This window comes from Megalops cyprinoides, chromosome 19, assembly GCF_013368585.1.
Source record: "Megalops cyprinoides isolate fMegCyp1 chromosome 19, fMegCyp1.pri, whole genome shotgun sequence".
Lineage (NCBI taxonomy): Eukaryota > Metazoa > Chordata > Actinopteri > Elopiformes > Megalopidae > Megalops > Megalops cyprinoides.
The window spans coordinates 7,862,401-7,887,870 of record NC_050601.1 but is presented as its reverse complement, the minus strand read 5'-3'; the positions used below and the strand labels follow the sequence as shown (position 1 = coordinate 7,887,870).

The 25,470-nt window shown below is 42.1% G+C and overlaps 2 protein-coding genes across 3 annotated transcripts; both read left to right on the top strand.

The window, feature by feature from the left end:
• The first annotated feature begins 345 nt into the window (after positions 1-345).
• On the top strand, positions 346-13,385 carry grapa (GRB2 related adaptor protein a). Of its 2 annotated transcripts, none has more exons than XM_036553070.1 (5): positions 346-807; positions 1,075-1,172; positions 1,890-2,009; positions 10,840-11,011; positions 12,277-13,385. In XM_036553070.1, exons 1-5 carry the CDS (start codon positions 730-732, stop codon positions 12,454-12,456), a joined length of 648 nt encoding a protein of 215 aa, XP_036408963.1. In that variant the 5' UTR covers positions 346-729; the 3' UTR covers positions 12,457-13,385. The 2 variants fall into 2 exon arrangements, with proteins under 2 accessions (XP_036408963.1, XP_036408964.1); XM_036553071.1 differs by having other exon boundaries at positions 347-807; positions 10,843-11,011.
• Positions 13,386-16,352: 2,967 nt separating this feature from the next.
• si:dkey-27o4.1 (protein FAM83G) lies at positions 16,353-24,974 on the top strand. The gene is made up of 5 exons (XM_036553027.1): positions 16,353-16,931; positions 18,206-18,373; positions 20,641-20,765; positions 21,402-22,779; positions 23,137-24,974. Exons 1-5 carry the CDS (start codon positions 16,473-16,475, stop codon positions 23,776-23,778), a joined length of 2,772 nt encoding a protein of 923 aa, XP_036408920.1. The 5' UTR covers positions 16,353-16,472; the 3' UTR covers positions 23,779-24,974.
• Positions 24,975-25,470: the final 496 nt, after the last annotated feature.

The window sequence follows — 25,470 nt, the reverse complement described above, 5'->3', positions numbered from 1 at the left end:
GAATCCATCACGAATTAAAGAACCTCACAGACATGAAAATCAAAGAGGGTTCTGCAAACAGAACTGAGCCACTGCATCCAAGTCCCTGGAGAGTTTCACAAGTTCTTGCCTTTTTTCCATTCTCTCAGATGTTCTCTAGAACACTGTCCAATTTTGGTTTTCTCAGGCAATTTAAGATGCACGCACACACACACACACACACACACACTCATATGTGCATGCAGATATAGAGGCTTCTAAATGATTTTTGAGAGGTGCTATGTCTTTGATGCCTCCGCTCATCAGCTCAGGGGGACTTTTTTGAGGGGGCTTCAGATTTTTTTTTTCTTCTCCTTTGTTTGCTCTGGTTTCCTGTTTCTCAGATTGCTCATCCCCCTTAGTGAGAGACGCACAAGAGGCAGGAACTACCTCTGTCTCTCTCTCGCTCTCTCACCCGCACATGGCTGTGCTGCGGTAAACACCTCTTTCTCTCTCTCTCTCTCTCTCTCTCTCCCTCTGTCACTCTCTCTCCAGCTCTCTCTCTCTCACTTTCACACACTGACGGTGATCAGGACCGACGCCGCACCAGTAGAGCTTTAATCCGCTCTCCGTCTCCTCCTCACTCTGACGCTCAGGCATTGTCGGGTCTGAAGGGGCTGTGGAGTCAGCTGTCAGCTGCTCCTCTCTGGTGTTACCCTCTCCCTCTCTCTCACTCTCCCTGGGTCTCCAGCCCAGCTCCGGGGCCACAGGATGGAGGCTCTAGCTCTCTACACGTTCCGAGCCACGGAGAGCGATGAGCTCAGCTTTCAGAAGGGGGACATTCTGAAGGTAAGAGACAGGCAACTGCTACGTACATATGGTCCCCGCTTTATTTCCCTGCATGTCTTCCAGGCTAAAGTGTATATGGTATATGGCCTGACCATGATGAAGTGCATCTTGTACATGGAATGGTGGCCTTAAAGTGTATATTGTACACAGATTGGTCATGCCAAGTGAAGCGGGTGTTTGTTGTGGCTGGGACCTGAGGAAATGCGCATGGGGAGATTTGTTGGTTGTGTAGGATGTCCCTGAATGTCTCTGCTGATGTTTCTACAGATCACTAACATGGAGGACGACCCTAACTGGTACACTGCCGAGCTGATGGGCAGGAGGGGGTACGTCCCCAAGAACTACATCAACGTGAGACCCCACTCGTGAGTGTCCCTTCTGACTCCGCAGATAGTGCTGCTGTTTTGAGATCATTATCGGTCAAATATTGACTTGCTACAGGAAATACAATGAGTTCACACTAGTGTTTGGCAGCATTACGGCTCACAGTGTATAGTGGTCAGGGAGGTTACATATACAAAGGGATGTTTACAGACCTCTTTACACCTCTATGTATTCACTAACCCCCAATGAGACACTGTCTGCTGTTGCACTTTAGCGCAATAGTACTTCACCTGAATTGCTTCAGTACATATATATTAAATATAAGCTGTGAAAATAGCCCTGGATGAGGCTTGCTAAGGGTATAGATAGTGAAATATGTGCAGATAGGTCTTCCAAGCATACAGATAGTGGAATGCATGTAGAGCGGTCTTCTAAGCCCTAAACATATAGAAAGTCAAATACATGCAGACAGTTCTTCTAAGCATACAGATGGTGGAATACACATAGAGTGGTCTTCTAAGCTCTAGGTGTATAGAAAGCGAAATACATGCAGACTAAACATACAGATAGTGGAATACATGAAGAGTGGTCTTATAATTGTATAGGAAGTTAAATACATACAGACACATCTTCTAAGCATATAGATAGTGGAACAAATATAGACCGGTCTTCTAGACCCTAACTGTATGGAAAGTTAAATGCACTCAGACAGGGATGGGCTCAGTGAGATGCTGTGTGATGACCTTTCCCCTCCTCAGGTGGTTCGCGGGGCGCATCTCCAGGCACGTGGCCGAGGGGCGACTTCGCCAGCGGGAGTGCGGCGTGTTCCTGGTGCGGGAGAGTGAGAGCGCTCCGGGCGAGTTCTCCATGTCTGTCAGGTGAGCCACCCCGCAGCTGCGCCGACACGCCACCAGTGCCAGAGCCGCGTAGAATGACCGCCATCTCAACCTCTCACTTCCCGCTGTTATTGGCCCTGAAAAAAAACAGGATGCGGGTCATATGCAGACAGCAGGTCATCTGTGAATTCTGACTGGAAAGTGATAGCACATACAATGTGTTCGTGTGTGATGGATGATGCTGTTAGTTTCAAATCATTCTTTATGTGTGTGTGTGTGTGTGTGTGTGTGTGCACTGCTATTCCACAAAAATTTTTCAGAAATTTTCCTGGTTGATGTGGGGGGGGGGTCTAACCTCTGTGGCTCTGGGTTCTTAACAGTACATTACAATATACAATAACTCTGTTTCAGTAAACAATTAACTAAAGCTAATTGCATTTCTCAATGACTGTGGTGATGTGTAATAATAATCCAAAAGTAACTTTAGCTACTCTAAATTAAGAAGAAATGCCACGGCGGCTGTCTACCCTCCTCTCTTACATTCTCCACTCCTAGTCCTCCATTTGTTGATATTCCACTGCAGTCCTCTCTTGCTGATTTCTGGGCATGGATGCCAAGTGGAGTGTTTTGGTTTGTGAGGGTGCAGTAGGTTGTCTCACGGCCCCCGCGTAACAGCGGTCAGCTGAACAGCCCTCCCCTCAGCTCTGCCCAGGGGCGTGGCACCTTCCCTCTTCTATTGTTGTGGGGTTACGGGCCGCTCATGGCTCGGCTGGGAAGTGGGCTCGGCGCTCTTTCTGACAGGAACTCGGACCGGCGTGACGCAAACGCCATTCCGCTCCGCGTTCCTCGGAAGGCCAGCGTGTCTCTGTAGGTCAGATTGCGCACAGAGGAGGCACAACGCAGAACAATTGTCTCAGATCCCAGGCACTTACGGTGTTGCAATTATGGCAACGTCTCGCAACGCTGCCAATTCAGGAACAAAAGCTGGAAAGTTTTGTGTCTGCCGTGATTTCAGATCACTTCAATTTTTTTGTTTGTGTGGTAGATCACATGTTGTTTGAGTGACAAACTCCGAGACAAAATAACTGAGAAATGACAACATTGCTGAGAGTAGAACAGTGTTTGGCAAGACTTTAATTCCTCTTTAGCTTCCTAAAAGATTGGGCCAGTATGAAGTACACATCAATAATTGCATTTGGATTTACAGTGTTGTTGTGATTAATCAGATGTTTAATTGTCTTTGCTCATCTGCAAACACATAAAATAAGTCAAAACATTTTCAGTGAAAACATGGGCATCTCAATACACTCTAGTGTGAAATCTCTATGTAAATATTGCTGTATTCTATTGAATTCAAGATCTGATTGGATAATGCAGGAGTCCTCTTGGTTGATTTTATCATGCAAGGTAAAATAATTCTGGGAGCTTTGTTCATATTGTTTAAAAATGACATTGATCCTCTCAGAGACGTGTTACTTTGACATACAGTTCTTGTTATTGAGTATGTGTGGTGCTCTTTGCATGTTTGTGACAATACAAAAGCACTGTGAGATGTCGAGCTCAGTGCGAACAATGCTATTTAAAGCATGCACAGGAAGAATGAAACATGACCTTCTCAATAAATCAATTTCTTTGTTTTTGCTGTGAAGTTATAAATACAACACCTATTCACCTATCGTGTCCCCTGGGGAATGGAATATTTCCATCTGTGCTTGGCAGCTTCTCTTTTTTCATTAATACTGAGTGCATGCTCTCTTCCAGTAGCTTGTTTGAAAGAACGGATAGAATAGAACGGTTGTTTAGAATAGATCTGACACAGTGAGATGAACACACATGAATATGCATGAGTTAAGTCATTTTCATTTCGTGAAAAAGGGGACGCATTCAAAGGCCTCTGAATGTTCACAATGTCCATGCAGATTTTTTATGATGTGTCACTGTATTGTTTGTGGAAAAATAAAGCTGACATACAATTACATTTGGCAAATCCCTGGCAGTCTCAGTGGAAGACTGCTGTAATGTCCAAAATGCAATACCATATGTCACATTTTAAATCTTAAGATTTTTGGAATGGGAATTGCATTTGGCTCTTCAGCACTTGTACTATCGCTCACATGTTTCTGACTGATCGTCAGTCCAGCACAAGTGAACACATTTTATGCCTTTCATTTTACTTGAAGAAGTGAGAAGGCAGCATCCTTCGTATTTGTCACGGGTACACATTTACTGTGTATTATTGAACGTACGGGTGCAGAGTTTTGATTCCCTCGAGCAGCAGTCATAAGATCGATGAACAGTGGATTTACCAGTTCTCAGACATGAGCATGGGATGTTTCATCCTTTCAGGCTCCTTATTTAAATATGCCTCAGTGAGAGAACTCATCAGATGACAGCATATCTTTTTGGGGCTTTTTTTGGCCCACCACTTCCCTCTCTTGCACCAAGGAACTTGTATCTTCACGATGCTTTAGTATATGGTGCAATAAATGACTCAGACACTATGTTGCAGAGTGACAACTGTTCCATTCCCAAACCAAGTTTCATGCCACATTTATTGCAAATGTAATTATGCACGCTGCTACCTGAAGCATTTCTGAGAGAGGCCAGTGTCATGCAATTCCATGTAAAGCTGAAGTAGTTTGCCGCGTGTTTCTCTAAATGAATGCGATGCATTTTTCCAGACAGATACACAATGTTCACGCTGGGGAGACCTGGAGGTCTAAAGGCGTGTCTGTGATGTGTCATGTTGTGAAAGAGTCTCACTGAGCCTTTTTGTGTTTATGTCATCACATTCTCCACTTAAGCTTATGTGTTTCCAATGAGACACTTGATTAGCTTGATTAGCTTGATTAGCTTAGTTTCTGTAAATGAACCTTTTTAGCATGGTATTAAAAATCTTACATGGTCTGGAAAGGTTATACAGTCTTTGTTTCCGATTCAGTCTTTTTAGGTGAACATGTCTGAATGTGTCTTGATGTGCCGGTTTAGAGAGTTTTTATATATTATGTATGCTGGGTTATGCCATAGCTATTGATTTTGCTTTATTATTCTGAAAGGTTGCTTTAGTTAGTGTGTTAGTGATTTGTTTGGAATATGATGTGCTCCATTCTGGTTCAGATTATTTCCAGGGTATCATTTTCTATTTGTGCTCAGTCTTTTTAGATGTGTTTTTATTTGAGCAATTTCAGTCTCTTACCCAAAGTACAAAAATATAACAATGTTTACTTCCTTTTTTAGCTAGTCTGGTTTTAGTGGTTACTTAATTTGAAAATCATCGCTAAGGAAGGGAACCAAGAAAGCACCCTGCATGTCCCATTAAATGGTGGCAAGAATTTGTAAAGCTCTTCACTTGGCTAAGTGAATATTGGTTTCAACAAACCAGATGTCATATCCTAAGAAACCTAACTGCATGCAATCTAGTAAATAGGTTTAAGATCATAGGGCAACGTCCACAAGCTGTTATTTGTATATCTTCCAACAGATGGCAATAGAAGACAACATGATACAAGTGACTGCCATATAATTTCCAACTTTTCATATAGAAAACATATAACACAAGTCAAACTGGCATTTGCAGTTCATTTGTTTACTTTTACTTTTACATATGGGGAGGTCTGTAGACTAGCGGCTGTGGGGTGGGGGTGGGGGTGGGGATAAATCTAACAAGATACAGCTGTAATAGGTTCTGCCACAGGTGGGTGACAAGAGAGAATGAGGAATGCATTATGTTGTCTTGCAGGCATTTTGCCACTGTGTGTGTGTGTGTGTGTGTGTGTGTGTGTATGTGCGCGTCTGTTCGGAGCTTTGATGCAGAAAGGGACTGAGTGTCTGTCAGTAGTAATGGCACTCACAGCCATATTAGCAGAACACCAGATGAGTTTGAGAGCAGACCACGATGCCTACACATCCCTCACAGGGGAAGTCCAATGCCAGTACTTTGCAATGCATTACAGTGCCTCCAGCAAAGACAAGGTTATGTTAAAAATTTCCATAAATCTCTCACATGAAGCAATAATCTGTTAGAGACAATAACCATATATAGAGGTGTCAAAAATCCCTTGTGAATTGTCAGGGATTTCTGTCAATTTCTTCCACTCCACAAGGCATAACAAGTGAGATAATGATACATAAAGAATGAATTTATAAGTCAGGTACTCGCACCCAGAATAAATGTTAGTAATTGTGTTTCAGCTAGTCAGCTTGGAAGGAATTTTAGCTTTAGGTGGACACCCCAATGGCATAGCATCAGTCCAAAGCACGATCTGGGATTAGTGCCAGAAGGAGACTAGACTAATTAAAATGGTTTGCAATGTTTTGTTCTGGGAGCAAGTACAATTGTTACTGTATTTTAGGCCATTTCATGCACAAAGGAAGAAATCGCAATGATTCATCCAGGTTGCGGGCTAATTCTCTGTGTGGGATGCACCTCTCATGCCACATGTGGATTAGCCTTAGCCTCTCAGCCATTTCCATGGTGCGATAATCTGTAAAGCAGCAGCCTCTGATTTCCTTCCTGCCTGTTGAGACGTGCTGAGGGTGCAGGTGCAGCGTCATCACGCTGACACGCCCTTGCAGACCTGTTCTGTATGCAGCTCTGAGGAGATTCCTCCCTGGATCTGCAGTGTGGTGTAATGGTAAGGAGCAGGGTTCATAACTGAAAAGTTGCTGGTTCAATTCCCTGCTGGGGCACTGCTTTTGTACCCTTGGGAAAGGTACTTAACCCAAAAATTAGCTCAGTAAATATCCAGCTATATATGTATATCCAGCCGTAGGTAACATGTAAAATTGTTACCTGCGTAAGTCGCTCTGGATAAGGGCATCTGCTAAAAGGCAATTAGGTCATGTAATGTAATATAATGTTAATTAAGCACCCTGCCCATGGGTATACCAGCGGTGTTACTGAGGATAAAACCCAAAGTCTGCATTATGAGCGCTTCTTAACACTATTCCACATTGTCATTCCTCATTCACTTCAGTGCAACGCTTTTAAAACTTTTTTCTATCAGACCACATTCAAAGTATAATATCTATGCCGTGGGGAAGTCATTTCATGCAACCCTTTTTAAAAAGTTTTATTTCACTTGCCACTGGAGATGTTACATCCCCTGCACGACAGGATACCATGCCTTAAAACAGAAGTGTTTGGAGATGATTCATGAGAAAAACAGTATTTGTAGTTTCCAACAGCTCTGCGTGATTTGAAACATTCTGCAATTTTACATCACTGCAAACATTTACATACCAGGTCTGAATGATCCCGATCAGGTGACCCAGTTCTGGGTCTTATGCCTTTCTTTGAAAACCCTCATCATTAATGTCAACAGGCAGCCCAGGAGAACACACAGCCAGTCCCTGGGCAGCAGTCATCATATAGCTGGGAGTCACACCACACACTCCTACTGTTTAAGGACAAGGAACCTGTGAGTAGCAGGCAGGGGGAAGTGAACTCCCGTTTAAGACCTGAGCTTCCCAAAGCCGTAATTCATTGCACCATTAGTGACAGAGCCAGTCAGCTGCAGGTAACCTGCTACAGCACACCTGGAGCTAAAGTCCTCTTTTAACCATTTTTAGGCTTCCTTTGATGTATAATGAGATTCTTTTGGCAAAATGCTTTTTTTTTGGCATTATTGTGTCATTTTGAATGATATTGATCATTCTAATCCCTAATAGCGAGAGGTTTTAAAAAGTTATTTGAGAACTGAATCTGACAGCACTCTAGAAGACAGACCATTGGGATTATTACACGACACTATTGAATGGTTGTCATGATTACCCCTGTGGCTACAGTGACTACATGCTATAGGCAATGCTTTAGGATTATCTTCTCATTGTGTACTACAGCAAGGTTCCTAGAGATCATTCCTCTGACTGCATATTAGATAAAGGATCTTTGTGGTTATTATGTCCTGTTACAACACATTGTTTCTAAGGTGCAAGATGTCAATTTTCAGACTGCACTGCATATGAGGACATGAAGCCAGTCAGAGGTAAATCAGAGATCGCGTTTTCTGTCTCTAACCCCGGCCCATACACACTGCTCTGACAGAGCTCTTACCTCCTCAAGTGAATCGTGACATTGAAATGTTTACTTCGCCTTTGCAGTTAAGCCCAGGCCGTGGGCAAAACTGGGCGTAACCAAGTAATGATTTTTCCAAATACACCTTACTCATTTTAAGGTGTCAATCGTGCACCTGTTCCAGTAACTCTCCAATCAGAGAATGGCTTACCTGAGGAGATGTGGGCCACAGGACTTCAAGTCTTGTCCCTGCAGTCATCTTGGATGTGCTGGCTCCAAATCTTAGAAGTGCTCGTGAAATGGAGATTAGCAAACATCAGCACTGCCTCCCATATATGCATTCATGATAATCTGCCAGCAGAATCATTCTTAAGTCTGTGCAAATGATATTTACAAGCATGTATTACCAATTACATCTAAATATGTAGTAAAGCATGAACTACAACACATGACAAGGATTTTTATTTGTAATGTGTTTTTCTCACACCCATGACACACACAGAGAGTCAAAATAATTCAAAAACTCACAAAAGTTCAGGTCATAGAAGGAAATAACAGCAGATATGCCAGTAAGACCGCAGCATTAGAAAAACTCAGCTTTAAAAAAATTGCAATATATGCATGCAATATAATAATAAATTAAATTACTGTGTATTTTATAGTTAATATGCTTTTGCAATACATATACAAATGTACAAACACAGAAGTACCAACAAATATATAAATACACAATAAATGCAAAGTATTATATGCTTTAGCATATTATTACATAGTATATAATTTTACATATACATATTAAAATATACTCATCTGATTTCCATTATTTTTCTGGGTTGGGGCATTGCAAGTGTTAAAAGGATGCATCCCCTCAGCTAATGGTGTTCAGTACAGGACCTCAGACACAACACTCAACTCTGGATCCTGCTGCATAAAAAACACCTGGCTTCTCTCAGTTATCTTTACTCCTTTAAATCTCTTCTGTTCATTCCAAAAAGTACAGACATGTACAGACACCTGGGACCAACTACGTACTGCATTTCCAAGCAGACTCACAGATGAAATCTTTGCACACCAAACCAGCTATGTTGGAAATACACTCAGGACCTGCCGGGTAGCTCCTTTCTCCCCACTGCTGTGACATGCATTTCAAATGACGTGCTTGCCTGACATTATAAACATATACCATATGTTTGCTGGTTATGGCTTTGTTGATTTTAGGTTTTTCTTTACAAGTGACTCAAAAACTCCCTGGCTCTAAGTGTGTTTGTTCTGTGTTGTTCATTACAAGTACTCCCTCTGTGTGTTCAGAGTAGGGCTTCTGTCTCCATTTGCCTGTGAGAAACACCAAACGTGGCATGCCCTCGAGCAGGACTTCCAGAAACACTGTCTCAACCAGAGTAGTCTGGCCTTCTTCCTCTGTAGCTTCACAGACAACACAGGAGCTCATCTTAGATGCCAACGCCCAGCGTTTGGGTTGGTCTGTGGTATTTTGATTAAATTTGTACTCAGGGCAAACACAAAACCATGAGATTCTAGTCACAGCTTGTTCGTAAGGTGTCCTTTGGCCATGGAGAAAGTACAAACTCAGCGAAATGTTGAGTGAAGTTAAATTAGGTGAGATGATTGCAGTTTGACGTAGAGAGATTAAAGGGTATGCCTCACAGTGACCAGCCGGATTAGCTCAGATACAAGAATTGAAGTAAAAATAATCTCATCACACTGAAACAATGAATAATAATAGTGGATTGCGTGTATTATGCACCTATCATGAATCAAAAAGTGATTTACAGGGCAGGATGGGTGATTCGTCTCAAACACCACCAATGTATAACACACACTTGGGTGAATCATGGCAGCCATTTTGCACCAGATCACTCAGTGCACATCAGATGAAGTGGAAAAAGAGCCCAATTATACTGGGAGATTATACTTAAAACAGTTATATTGGGGGATTATTAGATGGACACATTGAAAGAGCCTGATAATAAATTTGACCAAGACACCAGGGAAGCCCCTACTGTTCCCAATACATGCCACAGGATCTTTAATGAACACATTGAGTCAGGACCTTGGTTTAGCATCTCATCTGAGAGCCATCTCTGACAGCACAGTGTCCCTATCACTGGTCTCCTGTTTACTGGCCACCAGCCCCTCTTTTAATAGCAACTTGTGGCAGGGTTTTGTGGCTGGTCAATAACGGACACATTACAGTATAACATGAAAATCTACACCAAACAATGTCCCTTTCCCACACCTGATTAATGAGTGATCACAAGGCCTTTAACAGATCAGAAATCAGCTGTTGTAATCGCTGTCTCCTATTATTTTCCTAGTATTGTTTTCCTAACCCCCTGAAGTCTGGAAATAATGAAATAAAATTTACATCAGCCAAGCCATTTAATTGTAAGGTTGACTGTGGCTTCCTGGCTGGGAGAAATCTTTAGGGAGAGACAATGTGCTGTATGACATGCTGGAGAGTGTCCAGTTAGACATGGACACACAAAATCTCACCGTCTCACTGTGGCTGTGAATTGCCTGCCTCGTGCCCACCAAGAGCAAAGAATCATGGGATATTTAGACGCAGAGCCTGGCAATGCTAAAACCTGAAGCGTCACATTTCTGCACATTTATGAGATCTCTCTGAATGGTGAAATGCTGAACACTTTTAGCACATGGTCAGCTGTGTTCATTCAACATCATAACTGATCAAGTATGTAAGCTCGACATTCTCACAATTAAAGATCTGCCATCAAAGCATTACAACAACAAGGACTTAGATGTAAATAAATTCATACATTTTTATTCTCTTACGTATTTGTCTATGTGTCCTTCTATCTGTTTGTCTGTCTCTCTCAGCAGTTATGGGGATCATGTGCAGCACTTCAAGATCCTGAAGGACAGAGGGGGTCAGTACTTTGTGTGGGAAGAGGCCTTCAGCTCCCTGAACCAGCTGGTGGAGTTCTACAAGACCAACAGCATCGCCAAAGAGAGGACAGTATTCCTGCGGGAAGGGGAACGTTCATTGGGGGTAGGTGTTTCCCTTAGGGACAATGAACATGTAACACACTCCAAAGGCTGGGCCAAGTGGGTTACATTACCCTGGTCTAGAGAACAGCACCTTGTGCTTTTTAATTTCAAGAACTTTACTTTTTTATTGACATGTAATTTGCGTAATAAAAAATGAGAACACAGAACATAATAAGTTAAAGTACAAAAACCAGTAATTAAGCCCAGCTAGGCTTGTCATTGTGCCTGTAGTGAACAATTATCCAGGACTGCATCAAGTCCAGTTTTGAAAACCCAAAGGGTCTCTGCTTCTGCTATGGATCCTAATGCACTGTTCTACACATTTATAGCTCTCTAAGTCAAAAATGCCTCCTTAATGAGTGTGAAATTTGCCTTCAAATATTTTCCATCAATATCATCTTGTTCTGCTTACTTAACAAATCTTGAAGTGGATGCCTTAATCCACTTTATTAATCCCCTTTAAAAAATGCGAAAGTTTCAGTCCAATTTCCCCTGACTCTCCTCTCGCTGAGACAAAAGAGGTGTGAAAGTGTCGTGAGTCTGTCTTCATGACATGATCCAGATAGGCTTGGATTAACTATCACACTAAAATAATGAATCTTTGAGGACATCTCTGTTTCTCACATTGGTTTTTGGAGCTGAGTTTCCCTTTAACTTCACCCCCCCCGGGCAAAGCTCCAAACACCTTCTTGACATTTACTTCATACTGGTAAATCAGATGCATCAGGTTTCTAGACTTGCCACGGAGGTGAGGCACTGTCATGTTCTGACATATGCGTTATTTAAGAGCTATTTATGCAAAGCGGGTCATTGTTAGCAGGAATTTTGACATGCTGATTTAATTCAGCAGACAGGCTCGTTGCCTTGATTAAATCATAATTGGTGCTGTAATCACCTGATTAGTAAAAAAAAAATGACTTCATTAAATATTCACTGAGCAGATACACCAAATTAATCTTTTTAAATTAATCTTTTCCCTAAAAATGTGACCTTAGGAGGATTTGCAGGTTGAAAACATTTTGCATAGTTTAAAGGAATATTTGTTTTATCTTGGTCTATGTATCTAACTTCTGTGTGTCTTTCTGGGATTCATAAATATATACCAAATTAACAAAGAGGTTAATTGGACCAGGAGTAAGGCCACTAGGCAAAACATAGCAAAGTTTTGCAAATGGGAGGTGAAATGGTTGTTGATGTTGTGAAGACCTTTACTGATTGGTTGGTAATGGGGTGAAAGTGACGAAGTGCTGTTTGTGCCCCCATCAGAGACCCCACCACGCCCATGCTCTGTTTGACTTCAAACCCCAGCACCCCACGCAGCTGCACTTCCATCGCGGTGATGTCATTGACCTCCTGGACTGCTCTGACTCCCAGCGCTGGAAGGGCCGTTGCCATGGCCGCGTGGGCTTCTTCCCGCCAGAATATGTCCAGCCCATCTATCACTGACCCTACTTTTGAGGCTGGTAGGGGGGAATGGGGGTCAAAGTAGAGGGCCGAACCCAACAAAGCACCCCCCGTCTCCTGCTTGTTCTGGACTCTCATCATAGGTGTGCAGTGGACCATGTGACCAGCTCTACTACAGCAAAAATACTGGAATACAGGAGTTGAAGTAATGAAGAAACACTGGGACGAGTGAATGAGACAGAATGAGGTTTGGAGGCATAAAGGACAGAGATGAACGGACTCTTCAAAGTGTCTTCAAAAACCAATTTGACATGACAAAGTGTGGACCTCGCAGACAGGATGAGTTTAGATTTACCTGCTGCGTCACAGACAGGCACCTAAAAGTTGGCCTCTTCAACAATGCACAAAGAAACAAAGAAGAATGGAAACTTATAACAACTTATAACAACAGTAAAAAAAGAATAAAAGAGGGTAACTGTCAAAACTAGCTAAAGACACTAAAGATTTCACTGAGATTTGGAGCCAGGGCTGTATGTTTGTTTGTTACATTTATGTGTAAGTTCCTCTGAAATCCTTTGCTCTGCAAAACACAGATATACTGAAGTATCCCCTTTCAAATTCTAAATGGCAATTAGATTGTAGACTGGGATAGTTCACGCTGCAAAAATAGAATTAATTGCAATATATGAAATCACTTTCACAATTTTAATCAATCTAGCCATCAGCACCTTTCTTCTTTGTCTGTATATCTGAGACAACAATTTGACTCTTTCAACGTGTAGTGTATATATACGCTATTAATACATTGATGTACACATATGCCAATTGTTCATGGCAAACAAAAAACAAAAAAGCATATTTTCTCTTTTTCATGGCATAGTTATAAAATTTCTGAAATCATGCTAGCTCCGTAACGTAAAGGATGCCAATGTCAATATTCTCAGTAAAACATTACTCTGTACCTACAGTACCCAGAGATGTGCAAGGAATTAATGAAAAAATAAAATTCTCTTTGACATACTGCATTGTCAGTTTAGTCTCTCAGAGGTGCAAAACAAGGACATGAAAACAAAGAAATTATCGACCATCGTGGCAAAAATACAACCTGTTTAGTTCCTGTGAATCCAGTTCAGTTCTTTGCTCTTAACACTATTAATGTATTAGAAATGACAGGGTAGTTCAGAATGCAACTATTGTGTTTAGGAAGCGAATTTAAAGATGTAGGATTGTTTTATATAATTATATGACATTTATTAACTATATTTGAAAATAAATGACAGTTTGTGGCACGTCTATTAAAGAAGACAGTGGATAAAAAGCACTTTTTCAGGTCAAAACAGAACTGATCTAAGTAAATGCTGTCACTTCCTGTCAATGTGTGGTTATGATCAGGATTTTTAAGCTGTTAGCATTTGTATCTTAGGCCGGCTTGTAAAGACCAGTGGCTTGGTGTGTGTTATTCATGTCCAGTTTAACCCTTTCCCTTTCCAGCTTTAATTAGATATACAGTATGTTTAAACGATGTCAGAACATGCATCACATCATTCTTCTGAGACAACAGCTCCGGTCCCCTTGTAAAGCATAACATATACAGGTGAATCCAATTGGGAGTGTCTTGTACAACCACAGTCTCTAAACTGACAATCAACAAAGGTTTTATTTGCGGGAGTTGGTAATGGTGCAATCTATGCAAACAGGCGAACACTTCAGGCTCAGAACAGGGAATTATTTCCATGTGTTTGAATAAGAAACAACTCACACACACCCTACAGGGCACATATCTATCCCCTGCATAACCATGCATGTGCAAGGGCTCAAAGCCTGGTAATTAACCTTCAGCCAAGTATAGCCTTGGAACCAGAATGTCACATCCCCTGGCAAAAGGGACTTCATTTTTGTATGATTAACAACATTTTTTAATGTTGAAAAAAGCAGAGCTAATAATAAAAATGAATGAAAATGCAAAGTATAAATTGAAAAAAGCTACTACTTAAACTGTCTGGCACTGAGGTTTACAAAAGCAACGTAAACAGCTTTATTTACATTTACATTTATGTAAATACATTTACATTTACATTTATTCATTTGGCAGACGCTTTTATCCAAAGCGACTTACATAGGTTACAGTTTATTTGGGTCCCAACTCTTCATTAGGAGAATACTGGGAGCTATAGCTGAGAGACGGAAAAGCCACATTCTTAAAAAAAGGGAAATAAAGTGCTTGCAGACAGACACAGCATTTGAGGAAGCAAAAATAAATATAGGCCAAACACAAGAGCACTCAAAGCAACTATTTCTAGAACCACCCCAACAGCTTGCTGTTTTCAATACAGCCATCTTGATATATATGACAGTCCGTATGCGCATCTAAAAAAAGGATTCTTCTCTGAAATCTTTCAGACACCCTGGCGAGGTGGTGTCCAGTCCATCTACTATTTATTTTGTTTCATTTTTTAAACTGTGTTTAATATCTTTACACACTGCAAAAAATAGCCCTTCAAAAATAAGAAATAAAATAATTAATACAAGGTGTTTTTTGCTAGTAAGAAGTGAAAAATCTGCCAATGGAACTAGTGGAAATACACAGATATTCAAGATGCACCGTCTAAAAACAAGTCCTTGTAGCTCAAGGAAATTTTGCTTGTTTGGTGACTGTGTCTTATATTAAGTGTAAAGAGATATTTTGACTTGAAAAGAGACAAATATGTTTGGTGAGATTTGGATTTTTTGCAGTGCAGTTTACAGTGAACGTAAAGGTGTGTTGGAAAATGGCCTCGTGAACTAATCCTCAAAGAGATGACATGATGATTGTGCTTCCTCTCACTTCTTTTGACTGTGTGTTCAGGTAAAATGACCGGCAGCGGTCTTTGCGCAGTAGTCTCTCAGTCACGAGTTCGGTGAATCCAATTTTCTCATTGTGTCTCAAAGTTGTCTTAGGGATGTAAACGTACCTGTTAAAACGACACCACTTATGCTTGTCTCTAGCTTTACCACAATGTTTTCTTGGCACCAATTGAACCTTGGTCTTATTGCAACGCTTTGGCAGCGTGGTGTTTTGGCTGAGTTGTCGTGGGATAAGTCTGCCTGCATGCGATCTTGTGGATAGTGGCACCCAGCCCAATATGGAATTGGCCGACTTTGCAGCCACGAATAGTTTCTTAGTGTGAAATTTAGCATAAAATCAAAATATAGTTTGAATGGTTTTCATTATATTTAACACAGCGCATGGTAAGTCGCAAACAGTCTTTCTGCGCTTTTACTGTCACCTGTTAGGTTAGTAGCTAAATATACCAATTACAAAAGTATTGCAAATAATTCAACGAAGGATATTTATAGATAGAGTTATGAATCATACATGGGCCTATTTGTAAACCTCCTTGATTTAAACGAATGTTCTTTCATTCCAACAAGTTCCGACTGCGCTCCAACCAGCTATTGAACTGACATTTCTGGTTATATAACAAAATGAAAAAAGCAAAAAAATAAAAAAAACCATTTAAGTGCGTGACTCAATGAAATTGTTTGGATGACATTTAAATGTTCATAACCTTTTCTGGTAGAAATTTTCCATTTAGATAGCGCCAACCATTAATTGTCATTAACGGATTTTGCGCATACCTCCTGCTCCGGAATCACACACAGCCAGGACAGGATTGCCTCACGGGCAGAGTCAGGATCTGGGCGTGTTCTCCCTGGTCACGCGTTGTAGGTGTGTCTTGCCTTACCTGTGCACATCAGTGTCAGCGGCAATGTAGGACACGCAGGCTGATGTGTCAGAGGTTTAGGACGTTTATCAACAGGAACATGCTTTGAACCTCAGAGGAACAGATGAGGAATCATTAACTATTAGACCGTAACAGGCCAATAGAAAACAACACCATCGTGCCGGGATGTTAAGAGTCCTGCATATATTCTCAAAAACGAATCGGAATTAAGACACTCTTCACGTGTGGATTATTCTTGTTTAGATTTCAGGTGTTTGAAAAAAAACATGATCCGTAACGGAAATATTTGAAATAGGGCTTTACTTTTATTTGGGAAGTTAAATTTCACAAACAATGGCTTTGTCACAGGTTCAGTGCTTGGATGACAACCACGTGAACTGGCGATTGCACGAGTCCAAACCCGAGTTCTTCTACAGCGAGGACCAACGACTGGCGTTGGAGGCGCTCATCCAGGACGGGAGACACGCTTTCCAAGAGTATATGCAGACGCACGATGTTCGTCCGTTTCTGTCAGAGCTGGAGTTGGACCAGCTGATAGGTACTGCGGAGCTGTACCAGCCTGGCTCTGAGCCTTCAGCGGAAGATGGTCGGGAAGAGAGTGAGGATGTTACAGGGTCTCTCCAGTACTGGCCGGAGCGTTCTGACAGTTCGATTCCTGACCTAGACATGGGATGGCCTGATTGCTGTTCTTATCGAGGAGTGACCCGTGTTAATGTGTACACACAACCTCCAATGGACGGACAGATGCATATCAAAGAAGTAGTCAGGAAAACCATAGCGCAGGCACAGAAGGTACGATATTGTCTTGTGTACAAGGTCATGTAACAATTATGCGTTTGTTTACTTACTAAAGTCCATAATACTAGGCTATTAGTAGTGTTTGCCTATAAATTCAGAGTGCAACAGAATGCAGGCAAAGTCAAATTGACAAAAAGTTTTTAAAAATTAGCTATCAAAATAAGATCAGGGTTCACAGAAAAGAAAACTAATGGCAGTTACAAAATCTAATTCTTAAAACAGTATATTCTTTGAAAAATAACAAAAAAACAATGATATAAAAGTGTTACTTTGCATAACACATTAGTTAAACTTGGAATAAGAACAATCATAATAATCATTTTCATTATCATCATAGTCGTCATCCTTATCACATAATGCCTATAATTTTATCCTTAAATTGCACATACATTTTTTTAAACCACATAATTTGCACATAAATTGCAATAGACCTCAGTCATGGTGTCAGAGATATGTCATAACAAGGCTTATATTTCACTTTTATCAAGAGTTAAACCTTTATTATGCTGCCCAAATTTGCAAGAGCAGCTTTTTCTTCTCTGGTGCAGTGAAACCAGCACATGTACTTGCTCTCATTCCAGCTGAGCTATGAATTCCATACAGCATTGAAATTGATCAATGAGCCCTATTCTCCATGACAGACTGGATGGTAACCAAAAATGGTATTCTGACTAAATTTGTTATTATGTTAAGGGACTTTGTCTCTGAAATGTGGCTGATGTGGAGTTTTGAAAGTTGGAGCTGCGTGCAGGTCAAAGCACCCCCTGAAGGAACTCTGAGTGTAGTTAACATTAATTTTAATCAGCCCAGACAAACACAGCTAAAAAGGCCACAGTTGAAAAATACTGCTTTTAGGTCACATGCAGCAAAAATGTTTGTTTTTTCTCTGAGAAAACCACACAGAAACATAACACATTGCACTAAAGATTTTTCATGCAATGAAAATACACCTAAAAAAGAGATTGTTCCATATATCTGTGTCATGACGGGAGCTGCTGGTTGAGACAGTCCTGCCCCCCAGTTCTCCAGTTCCTGTATGATGTCATTCTCATTTTGGAAAGACATTCACCAGTCAAATGTTTACAGATAAATGATTATAAAAGCACAGCAGGTTCAGTGTGCAATGACTGAGCACCAATGACAATGACAGAGATCACGAGAAAGAAAGAGAGAGCATCAGACCGCTTTCACAAGGCTGTTACATAGACAGGATGAAACAGTGTTTGGAATGTCAGAGCCCATCTAATGTAAGCATGTTTACTTTACAGGTTATTGCTGTGGTCATGGACCTGTTTACAGATGTGGACATTTTTAAAGACCTGCTTGACGCCTGTTTCAAACGGAAGCTGGCTGTGTACATTATACTGGAAGCCCGTGGGCTGCCACACTTTCTGAGCATGTGCAAGAAGGCAGAAATGCACACAGGGCACTTGAAGGCATGTCGGCTTTTGTCTCCTCTCACCGTGAAATTCTCACAGACCATGTCATATCAAGATGTAATTTCACAGGCCAATTGGTCGATTCTTGTTTTTATTTTAACCTGCACTCATGGACGATTTGGGTCTTATCGAAGAATTCAAAAGCTGTGATAGGAGAAGACTACAGGTGCAAGGAAAAGTTATAGGAATCAGCAGGAGTGTTAGAAAGACAAAGACTGCTGTGATTATTCCTAAGCAAGATTTCTCGCAGCCTTCATGGTTTCCACTTTCCCATAGCGGGGCGGGGGAGTACCCAGATACACGTAAAACACTTAACATCAAGATAGACGCTAGAGATAGCCCAAACACATTATCAACTGGATAACTGACTTTTAACTGCGTGGTTAAAGAGCCCATCTGATGCCAGATATGGGAGGCACAGCAACACATTGCAGACATTCCTGCTTTGCAGATGGTAATCAGCACCACAGCCACTGGCAAAATCTAGACACACAAAATCATTGCACTTTCTCCTCTGCTCATAAATGTTCTGTGCTCAGCAATGTAGAATATGGTGAGCTAGACAGACCAGGCCTATGACAAGCTGTCAACAGCGTCTGCATTGAGCAAATAAACAGTAAAGAGGAGTGCCTGCACAAGCGCACAAAACTGTCTCTAATAAATCACTGACCCAGAGATGACATGAGAAAGACTCTGGGTGTGGCGCGGCAATTCAAGGCTAAGCAGGGCAAGCTTCATGGTGCAGGCAAGATAACAGATGTTTTCTGCCTGGTCCTTCCTAAATGTTTAATGATGAGGTGAGATTGACTTTGCCCCCATGAGAAAGGCACCACAGCCTTTCTGGGAAAATACCAGTACTTTACATTACAATTGTCAAACGTATCAGTAGTTACCAATCAGTACCTTACCAATATCTTTTCAGGGGTACGTTTAATTGGAGCTTTAAAAAAAAAGCTTTAAATTTAAAATTTGTTCTGAAAAAAAGTCAGCATGCCTGGGCTTGAACCCCTGGGAAAGTGTTAAGTTGGACATACCAAGCACAGATCAGAGATCAGGTTTCACTGGTGGAACGTACAGGGCTCATTTGAAAACATTTGCTACATCCGACCAAATGTATTCAGGAGGGCTTTATTTTTGTAACAACGGCTACTCAAGGTGTGTGTTATCACATCAGTGAAAATGCCATAAATTGAGCACCATCACTTTCACTCTTTCCTCCCTTCTGCCGTTTCAATGTGAACTGTTTTACATGCAGTGTCAGTCATTTACAGATAAATGTCATTTCACTTTCAGCTAGTCTGTTGTAATGCCAAAGGTATTTTTAAAAAGTCTCGCATATAATGCACTCACTACACAGTGTGGCATATATACATAAAGCTGTAGAAAGTATTTCTTCTGCTTTGCAAGTGAGGCATTTTGAAATGTTATTAGAGTGGAGCTGACTGAATCAGCCTCTCTGAAAGAGAAACGCTCGGAATCTGTATGCTAGGCCTAACATTCCAGCAAACTGCTGGTGCAGCAAAAATAACAGCTGACGACGCACAGACACTTTTAAAATGGTAGACTGTGGAGCCCTGATTTAACAGTATAGTACATCAGGCTGTGATGGAATCTGCACAAACACAAGGGAAGATAGGTTTATTTCTAAATCATTCAGCTTCTCGGTAAAATCTACTGCTTTTAGAGCATCCATGTATTTTATGCAGATATAGACTCAGGGGCATTCCAAGAGACTTGAGCTTCTTGTTGATCCCGATAGGCGGACAAGTTACTAGGTTACATTACAGTGTGCATTCTCATGCCTTTACACTCACCATTGAAGGAAAAGGCAATAAGATCTCTGACAAGAAACATAAAATATAAAAGAAATATCTCCCATATCTAGGGTCTTGAAAATGATAGCCAACACAACATACAAACAAGTAAGAGATACTGTCCTTTGCAGAGCCAGCGTCCAAAGTTCTCCTCTTCAGAAGGCTAAGTACCCTTTATCGTTGAATCAGTTGTAAACAAGATATGTTTTCTCATCACCAAAGAGAGCACACGGCTCCATGTGTTCTCTCTTCCAATAAATCCGTCTGCAGTTGACACAGTATAGCTGTTTTTGCAGAAAGACACAACATATCGTGTTATTGTGAACTGTCTCCTGACTGACATGAGATATTGAAGAAAAAGCACAGGAACAATTGTGAGTGTTTTGTTGTTGTTGTTGTAGCACTGTATTTAACAGGGAAAATCCTCACCTCTGTGTCACACCCTTTCAGAATCTGAGAGTGCGCAGTACCGGCGGGACAGAGATCCACACGCGCTCCCTGAAAAAGGTGCAAGGGTCTCTGAGCCAGAAGTTCATGTTTGTGGATGGAGATCGAGCCGTGACAGGGTCCTACAGGTGTGTCCGGGTTCTGTTCTTCTTCCACATCAAGAGAACACACCCTAGTGCTCCTCTCATTAGGGCTATGTTTGGCTGAAGAGAAAGACTACAATGAACAGATGCTGGAATCGAGTGAATACTGGAGATAAACATGGGGTGGTGAGCATAATACTGGGTACTGTTAGAGTCTGTGATGACTCACTGCAGCAAGCGATTTTAGAATATGTTTTCTATTTACGTCAAGAGGTAAATAAACAGCTGGCCTCCACAGCATTCACAAGTGAAGTTATCTGTTATAACAAGTCCATACATTTGAATTTATTCAGCTTCTGTGATAAAGTACATGCACCACAACATTTTGCATCAGATTTTGAAAAAAGGACAAACCCTGAGTGCCTAACACAACCCATTTTGAGGTGGAGATTTGACACCCAGAGTTTGGTGTGGTTATGCGAGCACCACAAATAACTGATCACCACAAAAATTAGCAGGCAGTTCTCAGTTACTTTAATTATTCAAGGGTTCGGCCTGGCTAAAACCAGCATGTACATAGTAGTTTTCCAGGACTGTGGCTGGGAATCACTGGTCTAAAGCGTGACCTTAATTGAATAGGATGAGAGTTTTAGTGCTGTCTTTTGTGTAATGCTCTTTCAGCTACACGTGGACTGCATCCAGACTGGACAGAAACCTCATCACAGTGCTCACAGGCCAGGCCGTAGAGACTTTTGACAGGCAGTTCCGGGAACTATACTTCATATCCAGAGATGTAAACCTCAACAAGATCAACCTGGCAGCAGAGCCCGCACCCGAGCCCCTGCCACAAGCTACAGCCATGCCTGTCACCTCCGCTGCCGTAGCCCGAAAACTCATCAACCCCAAATATGCCCTGGTCAGCTGTAATGGCGGGGAGGGTGACAGCAGAGAGTCTTCGGACAAGAGCAGCCCCAAGAACAGCAACGGCAACCATCCCGTGCAGAAAGTCCTCCAGCGCCCAAGAGAAGTGGTGGAGATGCCTCCAATCCACCCGGGGCTCCTCGACCTGGAGAGGGCTAACATGATCCATTATCTGCCCACCTGGCCAGAGCCAGACCCACCCAGCGATGTCATCGGGTTCATCAACATCCGGGATTCCAGCAAGCCCGTGCAGGTCCACTTGATGCGCTCTGAGATGTTTGAGACCTCACAGGCTATCCGCTTCAAGGACCCCTTTGTCAAATCTGAGGAACCACTCCCTGACAAGGCCTGCCCCAGACCAAGACCTGAAAATCTGCCGGCTAATCCAGCAATTGTCCAGGACCAGCAACATACAAAGCCTGAGCCTCAAAAGAGCCAGACAGAACAAGTTAAAAAACCCTCCCAACTTGTGGACAGAACCCTGCATACAGAGAACATCCAGAGAGAGAAGAACACACCACCCCTTCCCATCCCTATCCCCACACCCAAAACTGTTCAGCCGCTTATTGTTAACCACACTGATGAAATCACACCAGGGATCACCTTGACCAAAAAGCCAGAACAAAAATCTGAAACGCCATCAAGCTCACAGGGCCTGACTCCTCCACATACCACAGACTCTCCTCTGATTCGTGACACAGTCTCCACCTCAATCACACAACCATATAAGGAACCAACAGAGGGTGCAGGAGACAGAATCACAGGTATAAATGATTTGAGAGATAAACCAAAAGAACACAAGGTGGAAACCAGTGCAACTGGGTTGAATTGCACAACAGCACCTCAAGCTCAATGTCCCAAAGATGGCTCCAGCACATCAGAGGAATATTATGAGTGCAATGGCTCTGACCATTTTGGCTCACAGCTTGATCTCAGATCAAGTAGAGCATTAACTGGATCAAACTGTGTAGACATAGGCAAACCCCCCAATGAACTAAATACCGTGGTTGCAGTTTCGCAGTCGAAGGTGGAACCAGCACCACAGACCCAGTCAGACAACCAGCAACTATCGGCAGTTGTCCAGACAAGCCAAGAGAAGAAGCAAAGACAACCAGATGGACATGTTGAGAAAAAGAAGGTAAGGATTCACTTTAATTACGCTAACAAAGAGGATCAATACTGTAAAATGTTGTAAGCAATTTCTAACTGCTCATTCAAGTCACTCACCAACTCTGAGAGTCCAAATTCAAAAATGCTATAGAAGTATTCGAGGGCGTTAATGAGGGTGGAGCCATCACTGATGAGCAGAAATTGTTGGCAAACAGGGGATTGTGGGATACATACTCATGAAAAAGAGGCACGACAGTTCAATTACAAAACTATTCATTAAACATGGCAGTCTGTAAATACTCCTAGTATCCTTTTTAATCATCCACTTACACACAGACACAATAGCAGAGACGTTAACCAGTGTTTTCCTCTGCTTGGTTACCAGCCACTTCCGGCTTCCAGATCTCCAGCCAGCAACATCCGTTCTCAGCAAGAAGGCCAGGGGCGAGGTACAGCCAGAGGAGCAACTGCCAAACCCGATGGCTGCCCCCGGCAACCTAAAGCTGTGGGGCCTCTGACAGGGGGACACAACTACTGGCAGAGCAAGCAGCTGGGTCAGGGCAGGCCTGGGCCCAGCTTCTCCCCGTCCCAAGACAAGTCATCCGGCAGCTTCCCAAACAACCCAGCCCAAACGCAGCTGGGAAACACTCACGCTGGCCGTCCCGCTGGCCGTCAAAGCTCCCCCTACAGGCAGCCCCAGGCACAGCCCCAAATGCAAGTGGACAGACCCCAGGCCAGCGGGTCTCCTGGCCGCCCTAGCTCCCCCTACAGGCGACTCCAGACACAGCCCCAAGTACAGCTGGACAGATCCAGGACCAGTCATTCCATGAGTCATCAGAACCCCATCTACAGGCAGCAACAGACACCGCTAGGAAAATCACTGATTGGTCATCAGATCGTTCCACAGGAGCCAACTACCTCTCAGAGGGACAGCCGGACTGCTTTCTTTGCAAGACTTTCCCAATATAAACCCCTGAGGGGGAAGACCTCAGACACTCCGCTGGCCAGCCCACACAGGAAGGCATAGATAGGGAACAAGAGAAGTACTTAGCTGCCATTTAACAAGCCATCATTGGTGGGGCACATGATATGTTGCTCTTCCATGCTTTTGAGTGGCCTATATCATCTTTAGATATCCTCATCGAGACTTGGGATAGGTGCGTCTAAAAAACGTCTTTCCCAGGCCACCTTTTTAAGATTGCCTCAACTGTTTGGAAAGATCAGGCATCAGACAGCACGGGAACTAAACTATTCACTTCCTCTTACTTCCTGCATAATGATCAGCCCCTATGGGGATCATAATGACAGGATCAAGAGGGATGTTGGCTGGCAGTGTTTGTACTGGTTAGTTCACCACAGAGGATGGTGAAGGTGATGAGGATGATGTAGATCTTCTAAAGCAGGTTCCCAACAGTGAGATTTTGGAGATGCAGGATTTTCTGTTGGATGGTCATTTGTTTGAATTTTATTTTAAAGCCTATTTAGACACCTTTACATGCTCTGTTGTGACTCAGGCATTGTACAGTTGACCTCAGGAGGGAATTCAGTATGTAACTTGTAATGATATGACAAATTTATTGATGAGCTACAAGAAAATTTAAATATAAAGCCAGATGTTTACCTTAGAGGGTCAGTTTGGTCAGGACATAAAAACAATGAAAACAATACAATAAAAAGTTGTTATAAGGTATTAGTGACCTATACATTCTCCTACAATACATTCCAGAATTAGTGCCAGCAAGTGTCACCATGCTTGTGTCTTACCTTAAGCAGCAGGCTTGGAAAACCTGTTATATGATTCTGAAACGCTCCATTCCAGTTGTCACGGTTGTCATTTATAGGGAAGATCTTGAAGTGCACATAACAATTTTCTCAGAAATGATACCAGTAGTTTACCTTACGTTATCGACAGATGAGCCTGCTTGGAACTAGCTGCACATACAGTGTCATAAAAACAAATATTTACTTGAAAACTAACCCGCACAAAGTGTTTAGTTGGACACACTAAGCACACGGGGTGATTTATTTGCAATATATTTACAAATGCTTGATTTGTCCAACCAAGCACTCTTTTAGGTTTTATTTTATCTAGGTGAAACGCTAGGACTTCCACCACACTAGTATTCAGCTAATTTATTATGGGAAAATAGGAGCCTTTTCATTTATTTGTATGAAGGCAAGTTTGACTTTTAGAAAACAATACTGATTTGAACAGAATCAAAAATCTGCACCCAAAGTATAAATCTTGCAACTGAAAAACACAAGATGTGGAAACCTTTTGGCCAGTTTGCCTTATGCGTGACATGTTTTTCCTCAAGACATTTATTTAAAATACCAACTTCTGATGCTGAAAGACTTAAGAACATATAATGTTGTACAGTAGAACAGGGGTAATGGGCCTTGCTTCTGGAGTGCTACAACACTGTAGATCCTGAAAGGTGAATTTCCTTCACCTGCACTCATTTGGCCTCGTAACTGATCAAAATTAAGAGTTTGGGCAAAAACCAGAAGCACTCCACCAGGGTGCCTAGAGCCTACTCCTGAGGTAAAGTCCACTGTGCAAAAGCTACAAGGTACTCTCCATGTGCGGGAAATGGTTGTATATATTGCAGATGGGCATATGAACACTATAAAGTACAGATATAAGTCATACCTCAGTCATATTTCCCAAGTCACAATGACACCCAGCAAACCATACTCAGAGTAACCAAGTGGCTGC